Here is a 15640-nt window from a genome sequence, read left to right as displayed (position 1 = left end):
ATATGGTGTGCCACTTGCCACCAGATAGTGTGCCACTTGCCACCAGCAGTCTGCCACCAGATACAGTGTGCCACTTGCCACCAGATACAGTGTGCCACTTGCCACAAGCAGCCTGTCACCAGATACAGTGTGCCACTTGCCACCAACAGTCTGTCACCAGATACACTGTGCCACTTGCCACCAGCAATCTGCCACCAGATATGGTGTTCCACTTGCCAACAGCAGCCTGCGACCAGATACAGTGTGCCACTTGCCACAAGCAGTCTGCCACCAGATATGGTGTGCTACTTGCCACCCACAGCCTGCTACCAGACACAGTGTGCCACTTGCCACCAGCAGCCTGCCACCAGATACAGTGTGCCACTTGCCACCAGCAGCATGCCACCAGATATGGTGTGCCACTTGCCACCAGCAGCATGCCACCAGATATGGTGTGCCACTTGCCACCAGATAGTGTGCCACTTGCCAACAGCAGCCTGCCACCAGATACAGTGTGCCACTTGCCACCAGATACAGTGTGCCACTTGCCACAAGCAGCCTGTCACCAGATACAGTGTGCCACTTGCCACCAACAGTCTGTCACCAGATACACTGTGCCACTTGCCACCAGCAATCTGCCACCAGATATGGTGTTCCACTTGCCCAACAGCAGCCTGCGACCAGATACAGTGTGCCACTTGCCACAAGCAGCATGCCACCGGATACAGTGTGCCACTTGCCACCAGCAGCCTGCCCCAGATATGGTGTGCTACTTGCCACCCACAGCCTGCTACCAGACACAGTGTGCCACTTGCCACCAGCAGCCTGCCACCAGACACAGTGTGCCACTTGCCACCAGCAGCCTGCCACCAGACACAGTGTGCCACTTGCCACCAGCAGCCTGCCACCAGATACAGTGTGCCACTTGCCACCAGCAGCATGCCACCAGATACAGTGTGCCACTTGCCACCAGCAGCATTCCACCAGATATGGTGTGCCACTTGCCACCAGATAGTGTGCCACTTGCCACCAGCAGCCTGCCACCAGATACAGTGTGCCACTTGCCACCAGCAGCATGCCACCAGATACAGTGTGCCACTTGCCACCAGATACAGTGTGCCACTTGCCACCAGCAGCCTGCCATCAGATATGGTGTGCCACTTGCAAACAGAAGCCTGCCACCAGATACAGTGTGCCACCTGCCACCAGATACAGTCAGCAGCCTGCCACCAGACACAGTGTGCCACTTGCCTCCAGCAGCATGCAACCAGATAGAGTGTGCCACTTGCCACCAGCAGCCTGCCACTGCCTCCAGAACTCTGCCCAGACAGATAGGAGGGACAAGGCCTGTATAGTCAATCAAATCCCTGGAGCCCCTACCCCTCCTGAGCTGGGATGGTATGGCCGTGTGTGTATGCCAGGAGTATTGATTAGACCAAGTTCTACAGGGGGTTGTGTGTACAAGCCTTTGGGCTCACACTGGTGTGCTGCAGTCGGCCGCACTGCTTGTGTATCTGCAGTTTTAGCTGCAGTCCTATTGATATATATCAGGTTGCAGGTTTTGCTGCATTTTCTGACAGTGCGCCAAAGATAAGATGCAGCATGCAGGAATTTTGGTGCGCTTTCAGAAAAAAACACACAACCTAATAGAAATCAATAGGACTGTGAGTAAAACGCAGGAAAACTGTGGATACACCAGCAATGGGCCAAAACATAGCAAACCAGTGTGAACCCTTCCTAAAAGCACAAGGGACCGAGTACTACCACAAGCTGAGGACACAATTCTTAACACTTTGGCTGCAGTTATAAGAGCTACTGCTGGAGGAATAAGTTAAAAAGGAGGGGAAGGGAGATAAGAGTCACTTTGCTCACATTTGGATGGTCCCTGGAGGCTCATCACTCAGAGATATCTGCCGCTGTTCTGTTCATAATTTCCCACCCACTCGGCTCCTTCTTCACTACACAGCCACAGACTTCACAGAGTGAGAGAGGGGAGGGGAAAGGCAGAGCCGACTCAGCCTCTCCCATTTGTGTAGGGGGGAACTGTGCACTGTGACAATGTAATAAACACAGTGAGCAAACACAGATGCAGCCAGACACCCCTACATTTACACACAGCTTCTCCTGTCCCATAGAAGTTTATGGACAGGAGAAAATCGGCCTTTTACTGCTGACTGGGAGGGCCGATTTTAAGGCAGGGGCCTGGAGCTGCAGCTCCATCAGCCCCTATGTTAATCCGGCCCTGTGTAGAGCAGCCTGTAATGGCGCCCCCTGTGGTCACTGTGTAGAGCAGCTTGTAAGGGCGCCCTCTGTGGTCACTGTGTATAGAGCAGCCTGTAATGGCGCCCCCTGTGTATAGAGCAGCCTGTAATGGCGCCCCCTGTGGTCACTGTGTATAGAGCAGCCTGTAATGGCGCCCCCTGTGGTCACTGTGTAGAGCAGCCAGTAATGGCGCCCCCTGTGGTCACTGTGTATAGAGCAGCCTGTAATGGCGCCCCCTGTGGTCACTGTGTAGAGCAGCCAGTAATGGCGCCCCCTGTGGTCACTGTGTATAGAGCAGCCTGTAATGGCGCCCCCTGTGTATAGACTTTCCTCACACCCCCTGAATAATGAGGAATGTGGCGGGGATGGGGGAGGTCTCATCCTATCAGTCAGACGTCACTAGTCTCCGGGTGACCCCCAACCCACATGGCGTTCAACCCGGACTGCCGTTCTGGGGACCCGCCTAAAAATGTAAGCCTCTCCTCTCTGTGTGACTGATAAGGCCCGTTATTTCACGTACAGGTCAGAGCCCGGCGCTCTATTTATAAGAACACAAGCCGCTCCCCGCCATTTCCCGACTTCTCTTCTCATCAGTAATACATAAAGAATAGAGCCCAATATGGAGACCGAGCATCACCTCTCCATCACATACGTCACCCTCCACCGCGCCTTTCTATGCCACGCCCATTCCTCTTTTACTGCCCCACCCTCCTTGCTTCAGACCCTCTCCTATTGGCTAGATGGACTGTCAGTTCGCTGTGAGAGGAGCCTCGGCAGACGGTGGGGGGAGTGGGCGGGACCAGCCCCCCCTCATATAATAAGCGCGGAGCCGCCTTCTGTAGGTTCTTTTCGGGCTGTTCTCTCCAGCTGAAAGGAGCGGTGATCGCAGAAACATTCATTTCGCTGTACAGTTCGTTCGCCGGTTCGTCACCATGGCAAATAAGCGCGTTTTCTTCGACATCACAGCCGACGGCAACCCTCTAGGCCGCATTATTATTGAGGTGAGTGGGGAAGGGGGGGTGTTTGAATGAATGGCGGCGGCTTTCTCCCGCTTCTAACAAAGGCTTGGCGCCCAGGTCACGTGGTGTGCCCGCACTCTTGGGGAGGGAGGGGGGGGTGTATTGTGGGTAGGTTATGGGGTGTTCTGTATTGCGGGGCACTGTGAATCCCTCGGGGAGGGAGGGGGGGGTAGAACATTTGTCGGTGAGCCCCCCCCCCTGCTTGGCTCTGAGGTGACCCGGAGGGGGGTGGGGCTCAGGTAGTCTCGGGCGCTCTGCAGTGGCACGCGGCAGGGATGGTGCAGTGCTGGCGGCCGCTCGGATCATGTAAAGGGGCTCCGCCAATGGCTGGCGCAGGAAGAGGGCGTGTCAAGCGGCTGTCTCCGCCCCTCCTCCCGTGCCGGCTATGCTGCGGGGAGGGCGGGATAGGAGTCCATTTTAGGATGTTCAGCGCTTTAAAATGTCTTCTTTTGCTGTCTCTTGTGAGTGCAGGCCCCGTATGTGTGTATGAGAGAGAGCCACACCCTGTGTGTGACACGAGGCTCCCAGACTACCGGCCTTCCCGCCATGGCAGCCAATCAGATCAGCTGACACACAGGCTCTATCCATAGCATTGCTGCAGTGACTGTCACTTCCCTCACCTAGAATGTATATGTTCACCTTAGGCACTGCAAAGCTTAAACCCAACATGGAATATCTTGCCAATCAGCTGTGGTGGCTGCATTCGTTTTTTTTTCCTTAGACCCATTTCACACGGAGTTGCTTTCATGCTAAAAAAGCGCCTGAAAAGCTCATGAAAACCTATTTCCCTTTAAAACGAATGCTTTCCTTCACAGAGGGGCGGTGTGCCGGCAGGTTGGTGAGAAAATGCCCCTCCATTGAAATGAATGGCAAGCTCAAAAGAGCTCCAGTGTTTTACTGTCAGTTTAGAAGGGCCTCAGTGTGAAAGGGGCCAGTGTTTTCACCTGGTGATCTGCCCAGTAACACTCCTCCCGGGGGGGGCAGCATTGTCAGGCTGGGGGGAGGGGAGCGTTAGGGCAGTGTTGGGGGTTTTGTATCCTTTAAATCTTGGGGCACCCCGTTGTAAAGAACACAATAGTTTTACACAACTTGACATCCAAACGTGTTGTAGGACACCCACCATGAGAGGGTATCTTACAAGTTAGAGGTGTTTCAGACATGTGTGTGTATAAAAAAAAAAAAAGCTACACAAACTAGCTGCTAACTTTTAGCCCCCCCCCTCTTTCTCACAAACTCAGTTTTTAGAGCTAGAAATGGCATCTGAAAACTGCCTCCCATGTTGGACGTTACAAGAAATCCTGCAAGCAGAATGTTTGGGAGCACTGTATACACCCCTCCCAAAACGCTCTGCCCATTTAAATGAATGGGCAGTGCTTAGGGGTAAATAAAAAGTGGCGCTTAAACAGCAGTAAATCGCTGCTAAAATGAGCAGCACTTTACCGCTAACGCACAGGCAGCTGCAATGTGAAAAGGGTCTTTAAAAAAAGTAGCCACTCGCCTCTCCCACGATTTAGCGTTGTGCTCTCCCCGGTCGGTCGTGCCGCCATCTTCATATGTGCACCCAGCTGTGACAGTTTGCGACTTCACAGCCAGGTGCCCACTGTGCATTGTGAATGGTCGATGCAGTCTTCTGGGACCTGCCAGGAGTTCTGTTTTCTGACCACCTAGGTACTCCCGTAACCAACCACCTATCAAAATCGGGGACCTGCGCCGCCCTCCCCCCTCTGCAGAAGTGCCAATTCAAGAGGAGTGGGATGAGTCCTTAAAGCAGAACCTTTCCTTTTTTTTTTTTTTTTTTTTTTTTTTTTTTGGGTGGAGCTTTGCTTTAAATGCACACTAGTACTGTCTAGTATTCGAAGGTCTCCTCCCTCCAATTATCAGCATGCACCCCAGTGCTGATGGAGGGGCAAACGATGCTGTATAGTGACCCATTGGCTTCACCAGTCAGTGACCTCGGTTGTTAGGACATCAGGCCTGGCAGGTTGCACCAGCCCAATAAGAACCTGTGGCTGTGTAACTAAAAGGCTAGCTTCATCCATTCATTGGCTTGTATACCATTTTTGGGTTGAAGGGCTGTTAGTGTAGCTAAATCTGCTAGTAAATCTAACAAATTAAAGCTAAACTCCAGTGCACACTTTATAATCAGAGTTCATTCACAATTGTGCAATTCCCATTGAGACTTTGGATGAGTACAACTCTGGCTTTGACTAATGTGATGGTTTTTATTCAGTCGCACACACATCATGCAGGTGTGACTTATGTTAGTCTATGGCCCTCAAGTTGGACCAAAGTAGTGTAGGCACTATAAGGTCACCTGAATTTTTGTTGAACAAATATCAACAGTACTCATTGGGAAACACGGGGTGCAACCTGTCATGTGACTCTAGTCACATGACAAGCCACACAAAGTGTGAATGCAGTCTTACAGCAAATGGTTTACTTTTGGGTTAAAGGTTTTAAATATCAATAAAAGCTGATCATTGTAAGCACTCTTGACAGTGGTCATCTCTTTAACTGATACATTCTGCTGGAGAGTTTGTTCTTCTGAAACACTTCCTGGCTAGATCACCAGATAAAAATGAGCTGTAGCTGGGCACAGCATTGGATTATGATTGGGCTCAGGTAAGTATAAAGGGGTGGGGGGTTTCAAACACAGGACACGCTTTTTTTTTTACCTGTCATGCACAGAATGCTATGCTTTAGAACCATTTTAAAGTGGGACTAAAGGGACTTGATAATTCTCCATTTCTCCCCCCCCCCCCCATTTTTTTCCCTTCCATCCAACAGTCCTTATCTCTCGCCTTCATCTTTTGTGCCTGGTTTTCAGCCAGCTTCATTGGCTAGTTTGGGGGTGACGTCACTCCTACAAATGGGAAGGTTGACATTCTGGTACATGGGGATCAGGAGAGCTGCTAACCTTGCACATCTCCTCTGCAGTAAAAAAAAAACCTGCTTGCAGTCAGCGGTGGAATATACCAGCACTGCTGTTGAAATGCGATCCCGTCCGCAGTAATTAAAATGCAGCATGTCCACATTTATCACTGCAGCACTGATCCAGGCTGCATTGCAGTGTGAATAGGACACACAACGCTGTTCTATGTCCTAGCAGTGACTGGCATTTATCCAGTGCAGAAACACCATTGCATTGTGTGGACTGGTCCTAAGTTGTGCTCAAACAATAAAAAACCTGTTGTGGTTGAATCCCTGCAAATCTGGAAAGATCTTTCTGTTGTACAGCATAGAACCTAAAGGGGAAGTCTCCTTAATGGGACACAAAGCAGGACAGTGAAGTCCCCTGTCTGTATCTTTTCCCTAACTTCCACTTAACTGTACTTTAATCAGTATGGGGCATGCAGTTGACATGGCTGCTTGTTGTATATGGAAGGAGCTTGGTGTGATGTATCCAGTGCTCTGCTATAAAGGTATTCTGGTATTATCTTGTCATCTAGCCAGCTTCTTTCTCTTGCATGCCTGACTCATATCTGTGTTAATGATTTATCTACCAAATCCTCAGGCTACTGCCAGAATATTTGTTGCTGGCGTCTACATAAAATTGAAGGCGGTTTGGGTGTTGCATGTTTAACACTGCAGTGTTCATTCCACCCTTGTTTCATAATTTGTTCTCCACCCTGTCTACAAATTTGTGCCATTGCTTTTGGCAGGCAAGTTTGGGGCTTCTTGCATTTAGCATGCCTGTGGCTCTGATTTTGTGCCACTACAGATTTAAGACCATACTGGAAGTTGCATTTGAGGTCTGGGGGGGGGGGGGTAGTGTAGCCTCTGCATGCTAGTATTTGCAGTGGGTTTTTTTTTTAATGAACTTGTAATGTTTTTACTTTCAATGTTGGCATTGACCCTAATTCACATGAAACTTGCCCTGTGTACAATGACCTTGAGAAGGTCATATTAGTAAAGTATTTAAAGGATGCTGCTATAGATGGATTAGTAGCCAGGGCGCACTCCTTTTACAGTGATCTTTACGTTGGACATGTGCTGGCTGCCAAGGATATCCTGACTTCAAGCGGTCCCACATTGTGTTCTGTTCTCCAATCCTCTGATCACATGTTGGAATAAAGCTGTTTTGGGAACAAAAGTTTCCTTGTCACAAAATGTGCTTACTAATAAACGATTAACTCCTTGGTGGTTACAGTATTCAAGTAAAGGAATGTGGGACTCTGGGGCCACCATTGGCTTGTGGAGGTAGAGGGATTAGTAAACTTTATTTTGACAGTATGCAACAAGTAACATTGTATATCATGAAGATAATGGTTACATTTCAGTTTGGCAGCACATTAAAATTAACAAAATATTGATAAAATGGTATAAATGCATGTATACTTGGTCTATGTAGTCAGTTTTGGCACTGAAACTTTAGCATCAGTAGCTAAATCAATCCTCCCAATTTGATGCCTGGTTCACACTTCTTTTTTTTTTTTTTTGGGTCATGGACTTTTCAAAATGCAAAACGGTGCTTTTTGGTTAAATAGACTTCAATGAAGATGCTGCAGAAAAGCATGTAGTGCATTTTTCTTTAATCTGCCCAGTAACAAATTGACCCTAAAGCACAGCAGAAGGGGATCAAAAGCAAATTGCATATTTGTGAACCAGGCCTAAGGCTTTATGTACACGGGATGTTTTTACCTCTCCTGAATGATTTAACTTGACAGATACTAACCCACATTTAAAATGTCTGTTTTGACATGCTTACATGCTGCGTTTTGACATGTTTGTTTAGAAGTGTTTGAAGGGTTGTGTGTTTTTTTTTTTTTTTTTTTTTTTTTTCCCCAAATGGCCAAAAATGAAACGCCTGTAAAGTAAACACTAGTTGCCACGTTTAGTGCTTGAAATGCTGCTAAACTTGGCTTCTGAACCCCTTTTTTGCATTCCAAAAAAGCCTCAACTTGACTGCCTAGAAACGACTAAATTACACTGTACTGATGAGAAAAACTAGAAGAGTTCAGGGGCTGGGTTCAGCTGGCTTTGCCTCTCAGCTGTGTCCTGAGAGCTGCAGCCAGTTGTCAGGCAGCTGATTGGATCCCAACAATATGATTGGAATCTTCTAGAGCCTGGAGTGACTCTGTGAACTCAGCTGGCTTCTAGGTCACAGGAGTGCAAAAGTGCACTCCTGTGACTTGGAAGAGAATTTTAACCATACTAATATTTTTTTTTTTTTTTTTTTTTTTTTTTCTGGCTGAAATGCTAAAAATTGGTCAGCTTTAGTTTTGTAATTTTCTACAGCTTCAAAATGACATTACACAATTTGCAGAACTCTGACCTAGGTATTTAACTGCTAAATTAAATACAGCACTTTGTAAGAGGTCTGCATCCTCCCTAGTAGTGTATCAACCTAATGCTTAGTTCTGATAATGGCACATCATAAAGCCTCTGCAATTTTGAGGGCTTAGAACCACCCATCTACCTCTATGCTGACATGGTTCTGCTCCTGAATCCTGATACAGTTGCTGGGATGTCATAAGGTGCTCTTCAGAATTAGTGGTGGTATATCTTGGACGCTTCAGCTAAATACTGTTTTTGGTCCCTAAATTTTATCAAAGTGTAAAAATTAGAGCGCAGCCTAGAGCAATAAAAAATTTAAAGTAATTCACTTGATCCCCGGTAATCTGCATAGTCAACTCGTACACGGTGAGCTATAAGGGATAAGGATCCATCTCCATGGGACCTCTGTCCACTTTCCAGCTAGTTCTGTATGCACCTAGCTGCTACCTTGCCAGTGGTACTCTGTAGATGGATCCTTATATCTTATGGGTTATGGTGTGTATTAAGTTATGGCTATGCAAATTAACTGGGATTAAGTTTATTGTGCTAGGGTTTCACTTTGCTTGCTTTTTTGTTCATACATATTGTCTATTCTAGACAACATCTACGGACAATAAGGGGATAGCTTCACAGAACCTGGCTTCTATTGAACATCCTATGTGTATTGATGTCCTGAGCCAGACAGGAGTTGTGTTAATGGCATATTTGTGCCACAGAGAAAGGGAAGAAATCTGTTGTTGAAGTGGTTTGGCTGGAGATTGCAACCCAATATTTTAAGTTAACATTTAAGTGTAGTTAACCTGTTTTCAGCAGCCTATTGTTGCACAATGCTAATTTGTAATGTGCTGTAAATCTGACTGTACAATAGTCTATAATACATATGCCAGATTAAGGGATTATGAAAACTAGGGCCGTTCCAATACTAGTATCGGAACAAAGCGTTTGTGCGGGTGCTTTCACAAATGCTTCCGATGCCTAATCTGATACCTGGGAATGAGGTGGCATTGCTTGCAACTGGAAGTCAGTGAGCAAGTCCTCAATGGGCTGGCAGGGGTGCAGCCACGTGTTCCATCATTATCGGTGACCGGAGCATCACATTCGGTAACGAAAGTGACATTTCTGTGTCAGAGGTTGAACATCCAGATGCCCATCTTGGTACACCTTGCACTTGGTCACAGTAAGCCAGCAGCGGATTTGTTACATCCAGCCCATATTGCTGCAGCCAAGTGCAAGGTAACATAAATGATGGAAGGAATCCTTCCTTTCCTCCATTTATTATGCCAGGCCAGCCATCAGTCATTGCCGCCTAATCCTGAAAACTGTCACATGACATTAAAAATAGTATCGGTACTTGTACTGTCTTAAAGTGGTATTGGGGCAACCCTAATGAAGACCATGCAGTACTAAAAATACTTGGATCAAAAGTTTGCTCAGCACAAACACTGATCTTGTACTGGGTTTTTCTCCATTGCTAAAAGCTGCCAGTCTAAATCCTCTCTAGCTTGCTTTTGGTGCCTTTAATCTATACTGGGAGGCTACACATGTTCTTTAAATGAAGTCACCCCACTGTAAGACTTGTTCACCAATGAATCAAGGCAGCATGAGAGCTTTCCTAATAACTTAATCTGCTATGAACATGTGCATGTCTACCCTTAATGTTAATAAGCCTGTAGACACTGGGCATGGTGTAGTGGATAGCAGTTTACTCATGACCTACTAGCAAAGTTATGTGCCACATGCCAGCTTAAGCAAACAGGCTTCCCATCACATTCCAGTCTTGTATCCTCTGGCACAAATGTGACATTAATCAGTCTAACCTGTAACCAAATATAAACACTTCTGACTTTTTTTTTTTTTTTTCTCTTTGCAGCTGAGATTTGATGTTGTTCCAAAGACCTGTGGTATGTAAGACTTTTTTTTTTATGTTTTTTTTCTGGGGCTTGGTAACACTGCATTCTTCTAGATTGGCATGCTATATTAGGGGTGGGGGGTTAGACTCATGGGGTGTGTGTGTGACCAGTTGATTCACCCATCTAATGTGAACTTGTCTCCTGTATGGCCATGTTTGTAAAGCTTTGCATGTGTTCTCATGAGTCTAAGGGCTCAGGCACTCTGCATCTCAAAGCTGCTCCTAAAGGGCTTTTGGGTTTTTTCTGCCTGTAAACGTGCCTCCATGTTGGCCAATGTGTCTATGCACACTATGGATTTTTCAGGCATATGCTCTTACTGGCAGAAAAACTCCCAACGTGTGGGTTTTTTCTTTCAAGCAGCAAAGACTCCTAGGTGCCTCAACACACAAAGTTTAAAAAAATAAAATGAGCTGAGTGGAGGGTTTGTGGGGAGAAACTTGTGCTTGAAGCTCAACAACATACAAAAAAGCTCAAGCTTTTGAGCTGCAGTGTGCATGAGGCCTAATATTGCAATAAACCAACTTTACTGTAAATACTTAGGGCTATATCCAGGCAGATATGACCCTTTTGTTCAAACTTCACTATTCCAGAATGTAGATATAAGGCTGTTTTCACACTGGTGTGTTTTTAGGCATTTTAGCATTAGAAATGGCCTCTAACTCCTAAAAAACCACCTCGCCATTAATTTCAGTGTGACTTTTCACACTGGGGCGGTGCGCTTGCGGGATGTTCTGAAAAGTCCTGCAAGCAGCATCTTGATTAGCGGTATATACACTGCTCCTAAAATGCCCTGCTCATTATAATGAATGGGCAGTGCTGCCAAAGTGCCTGCAAAGTGCTTTGGCAGTGCTGTAACATGGTGCTTTTAACCTTTTTTTTTTTTTTTTTTTTTTTTTTTTTTTTCTAGCAGAGGTTAAAAGCACCACTAAAACCAGGAGCGCTTTACTATTAACAGGGAGTGGCTATAGTGTGAAAGTAGCCTAACTGCTGAGTCCCAATCCCCTGTAGAGCCAAGCAAAGTGGCTTTCAGCCCCTAGTTTTAAACTTGTTCACTAGTAGATTTTCACATTAATTGTATGAAAATTCTAATCTGCACATTAAATGACATGAACAATGTTCAAAAGTACTTCTAACATTGGCTTTTTAAAGCGGGGTTCCACTCAAATTTTTAACTTAATCTTGCCCCCTTCAGTTAATTGCATAGATGTTCAAATGCTGCATGTTTGTTTTTATCGCTGTAATTACCTTTTTATATTGTGGCACTTCCTGTCTCTCCTCCCATGGGAGTAGGCGTGTTTATTGCCTCCCCCCCCCCCCCCCCCCCCCAGCGCTGCCTCCTCAGAGCTTAGTGTCAGGCTTCCCAAGATTCAGTGCGGGAACAATGATCATGCGTGTGAACAAGCTGTGAATGAACAGCATTCACCGCATCCAGGAAATCAATGCTTGTGGGTTTCACATGCCCACAAGCAAGATGGAAACAGCCAGCATCACCTTTTTAAAGTTATTCTTCAGTATGAAAACAGGTGGTAATATTACACCCAAACTGTAAGTATTTTGGGATTAGCAAAGTATCTCAATGACATAAAAAAAAAAGATTGGTTGCCAGACTCCCACTTTAACATTCAGTTAATGGACTTTCCTGAACACCTTCAATGTAAAATTGTTCAAGAGACTTTTCATCCTGCTACTTTATATTTTCTTGTCACAGTGGTGTCAAACATTGGCTTTTGGAAAATGCTTGCTTTTGGAGTAATTTGAGTTTCCTTGTTCATCAGGGCAGTTGACAGTTCATTTAGCTGGTAAAGCTGTCATGTGTTTTCAGCAGTAGACTAACATGAGCCCTTCATGATCTGGGATTGAGCTCTATGAAGTGCAGACTTCTAGCTCTGAGTTGAAGGGGGTCTCGGACCACAATATAGCTGTGACATGCTTTACTCTCTCTAAATGTTCAGCAAAAGTGTTGACTTGTCCTAATCACCAAAGAAGCTTGTTGAAACATAATTTTTACTGGGGTTCAATGAGCTTTAAGACCTGGCACCCAGTGATCATCTTCACAGCACTTTCATGCTATGGCTGCGACTTGTGAAGTTTGGTCAGGCTCTGATGTCAATGTATGGCTTCTATATGTAGCCAGCCTGGGAGCAAAACTAAAATTTTGTCCTTTTGCTGATCTAATTCAGCTATATGGATATTTAAAAGTATGACCGTTTGCTTTCATTTCTGCAGAAAACTTCTTTCAGTTGTGCACTGGACAACCAGGATTTGGTTACAAAGGCTCTTGCTTCCACAGAGTCATCCCTGACTTTATGTGCCAGGTATGTTTGCTTTCCTTAGCTTAAGGCCATACAGCATACCCAAATCATCAGTATTCCTAAACCAGATTCCTTGAATATTGACCTTTTCCAGCCTAAAGCTTTATCCTACATTGTGGGTGGTGCCCTCCAGGCTTTTTGGTATCTCCCCAGCAGGAGTTTGTTACTTTTTTGTTCCAAGTTGAGCACAAAAAGTCTTTATGCTTTACACTGACCGTGTGGATGTTAATGCTTTCAGCAAAAAGCCATTTGGTACAGTGGGAAAAACGTGTCTCAGTTGGATCAGCGTATGCTGTATTCTAAACTGCAAGTAGTTGGGAAGATGACTTGACAAGTTGACTTAATATAAGCTTTGTTTCCTGATAGGGTGGAGACTTTACCCATCACAATGGAACTGGTGGAAAATCTATCTATGGAAACAAGTTTGCAGATGAGAACTTTAATCTGAGGCACACTGGAGCAGGAATTCTGTCTATGGCCAATGCTGGCCCTAACACAAACGGTTCCCAGTTCTTCATCTGTACTGCCGTAACCAGTTGGTAAGTTACTGTTGCAGATTGGCATGCACTCAAGCATCGCTGTCGTGAATAGAAATGGGTGCTCATTTAATTAGTATGTGGCTGACATGTCATTGAAAGTACGTGTTAGTGTGGTGTACCACTTCATGATGTATAATATGATCTGCTCCTGTAGCAAAGGTAAAATTACATATTTTCTGGATACTTAACACATGATCTCCTAACTAAAATCTGTAGCCTTATTGGGCAATACATGTGGCCCTTCCAGATGTGTATAATGGTTAAATGCCCCTTTAATCAGAAAGATTAAGGCTTGCACAGGTGAGATCCAAATGTAGACTTGATACGAACAGCACACTAGATTCTGGTTTGAATGTTGAACTGCCAAATACTTTGGTCCAAGTACAATAGCTTCTGTTTCAGCATACCTGTAGTGCACCAGTCAGCTAACTTTCTAATTTTGGGGTGCTTACAATGCATTAGAGCCACTGCAGGTTCCTTACTAATCCACTCTCAATATGCTTGAGTGGATTACAGCACACAAGGTACATGCATGTCTCTAGCAGTATAAAAGGCATTGGCAGACAGTGTTTAACTTATAAGAACTGTTTTATTAAATGAAGTCAAGAACTTGAAACCTGGCATTGATTACTGCACTTTGCTCATCACTGAACTTTGGAGTGGTAATATTTCATTGACATGGAATTAGTAATATAGTATTTGCTTATGGCAGAATGGTCCACCTACTGCAGCCATTAAAGTCTAAATTCAGTGCGTCCAAAGTGCCAGTATCAAAGCTTAGATCTTGGCATCCAGCATTAACCCTCCAGGATTAAAAACAGAAGCCCTTGGGAAAGAGGGGAGAAGTAAACTTACTTATTTATTTTTTTATTTTTTTTTGGGGGGGGACTTTATCTTGAATAGGACAGGGGCAAAGTCTATGCACCTTATTCTGTGTGTGTGTGTATACATGGGCTACTAACTGCATCAATTTGTAAGTTTGCAGACAGCTTTTTCGCTCACAAGTAGTCAGGTCAGATTTTATATATATGCGTGTATATAGATGTATAAAATTCAGATGGATTACAACACCTATTAAGTTTATATTGCATCTCTGCCCCCATTGGGGAGATTCATCTTAATTTTTCCTGTTTATCGTAAAACCCTAACGTTGGGTTGTCCCCAGAAAAGTAATAGGGGGAAATCTCCCAGTGGGGTCACTAGTTCTAATGACCGGGGGGGTCCCCATTAAATTGCCTTAATCTCCAGTTATTTTATCTTGCTTCCTGTTTTTGGCTATGGGACAGAAAGTGGAGGTAAATCTCCCCAATGGGATGCAGATGGTAAAAAATTGACAAGTTATAACCCTCCATTACTCTATCCAGAAGTGGGGGAGTTAGGCCTAGAGTGTTACTTAAAATCCAACTGCTCCTGTTTACCATTGTCTTGATGGGACCAAATCAATTGCTTTTTATAACAAACCCCTTCACCGGGTTTTGTTGGCAGTTGTTGCCCATCCCCAGCATGTAATGTGACCTGTATCGTACAACATGGCATTTGTTAAATTATTGACATGAAGTGTTCTGCAAAGTAGTGTAGATTTAACAAGTTTTAAGGTACTTGGCCCTTTTAGTCATGGGTACTGTACTTCATAGGGAGCCAATGTGGTGGTACAGTAGCAGATATGTGCAGCAGTTGCTATACTTTTCTATTGCTATGTAATTTTCATACCTGAACTGTTGACTCATCTATTTGCTTCTTTTGCAGGCTTGATCAAAAGCATGTCGTGTTTGGTTCAGTTGTACAGGGCATGGATGTTGTGAAAAAAATGGAAAGCTATGGTTCTCAGTCAGGGAAGCCCAGCAAGAAACTTGTGATTGCTGACTGTGGCCAGATTTAAAGGAACTTGGAACTTGCATCTTCATCTTAGTCTTAACATCACAAGCATTCCTTTTCAATCTGCTTCGGAATTCTTCAGTCCTGGACTGTCTCTGGAGTTTAATCGCATCTTGCAACCATCCTTGTTTTGTTTCATTTTTTTTTTCCACGTTCTGTTCCTTGCAGAACACAATCTAAATAAAAAAAAATAAACCATTTACTGGGTCTTGTATGCTTTATTGCCACAGTTAATGCCGGGCTGAGAATACAGATTGTCATGTGCTGAATATGAAGGGCAAATTTGTGCATAGCATGGCGACGGGTGTCTTTCCTGTTGCTGCAAGGACATGCAGAAGACAAGACAATTGTCTGTTTCCCATTCACTGCAATGCATGCATGCTTTATTTTATTGCAGCATGGTGCTGCTGTACAGTGACACGAATAAGATCTAATCTTGTAGATTTCAAATAGTTTGTACAAAGGTG

The 15640-nt window shown here is 45.1% G+C and overlaps 1 protein-coding gene and 1 long non-coding RNA gene across 2 annotated transcripts in view; one reads left to right on the top strand and one right to left on the bottom strand.

The window, feature by feature from the left end:
• Positions 1-2218, bottom strand: part of LOC141133059 (uncharacterized) — a 31221-nt gene extending 29003 nt beyond the window's left edge. Inside the window, exon 1 of the long non-coding RNA XR_012243005.1 lies at positions 1852-2218. This is a non-coding gene — a long non-coding RNA (uncharacterized lncRNA). The remainder of the gene's footprint in view (positions 1-1851) is intronic.
• Positions 2219-3056: 838 nt separating this feature from the next.
• LOC141133058 (peptidyl-prolyl cis-trans isomerase-like) lies at positions 3057-15373 on the top strand. The gene is made up of 5 exons (XM_073622168.1): positions 3057-3242; positions 10408-10438; positions 12674-12762; positions 13126-13298; positions 15045-15373. Exons 1-5 carry the CDS (start codon positions 3174-3176, stop codon positions 15175-15177), a joined length of 495 nt encoding a protein of 164 aa, XP_073478269.1. The 5' UTR covers positions 3057-3173; the 3' UTR covers positions 15178-15373.
• Positions 15374-15640: the final 267 nt, after the last annotated feature.

The sequence above is a fragment of the Aquarana catesbeiana genome, linkage group LG03, assembly GCF_042186555.1.
Source record: "Aquarana catesbeiana isolate 2022-GZ linkage group LG03, ASM4218655v1, whole genome shotgun sequence".
NCBI classification, from domain to species: Eukaryota; Metazoa; Chordata; class Amphibia; order Anura; family Ranidae; genus Aquarana; species Aquarana catesbeiana.
This window is presented reverse-complemented; position numbering and strand designations above follow the sequence as displayed.

Bases quoted from the DNA above. Each gene is read 5' to 3' on its own strand.
- LOC141133058 (XM_073622168.1), top strand. From the start codon at position 3,174: ATGGCAAATAAGCGCGTTTTCTTCGACATCACAGCCGACGGCAACCCT. The intron at 10,439-12,673 runs GTATGTAAGACT...TCATTTCTGCAG, and splicing joins TGTTGTTCCAAAGACCTGTG to AAAACTTCTTTCAGTTGTGC. The intron at 13,299-15,044 runs GTAAGTTACTGT...CTTCTTTTGCAG, and splicing joins TGTACTGCCGTAACCAGTTG to GCTTGATCAAAAGCATGTCG.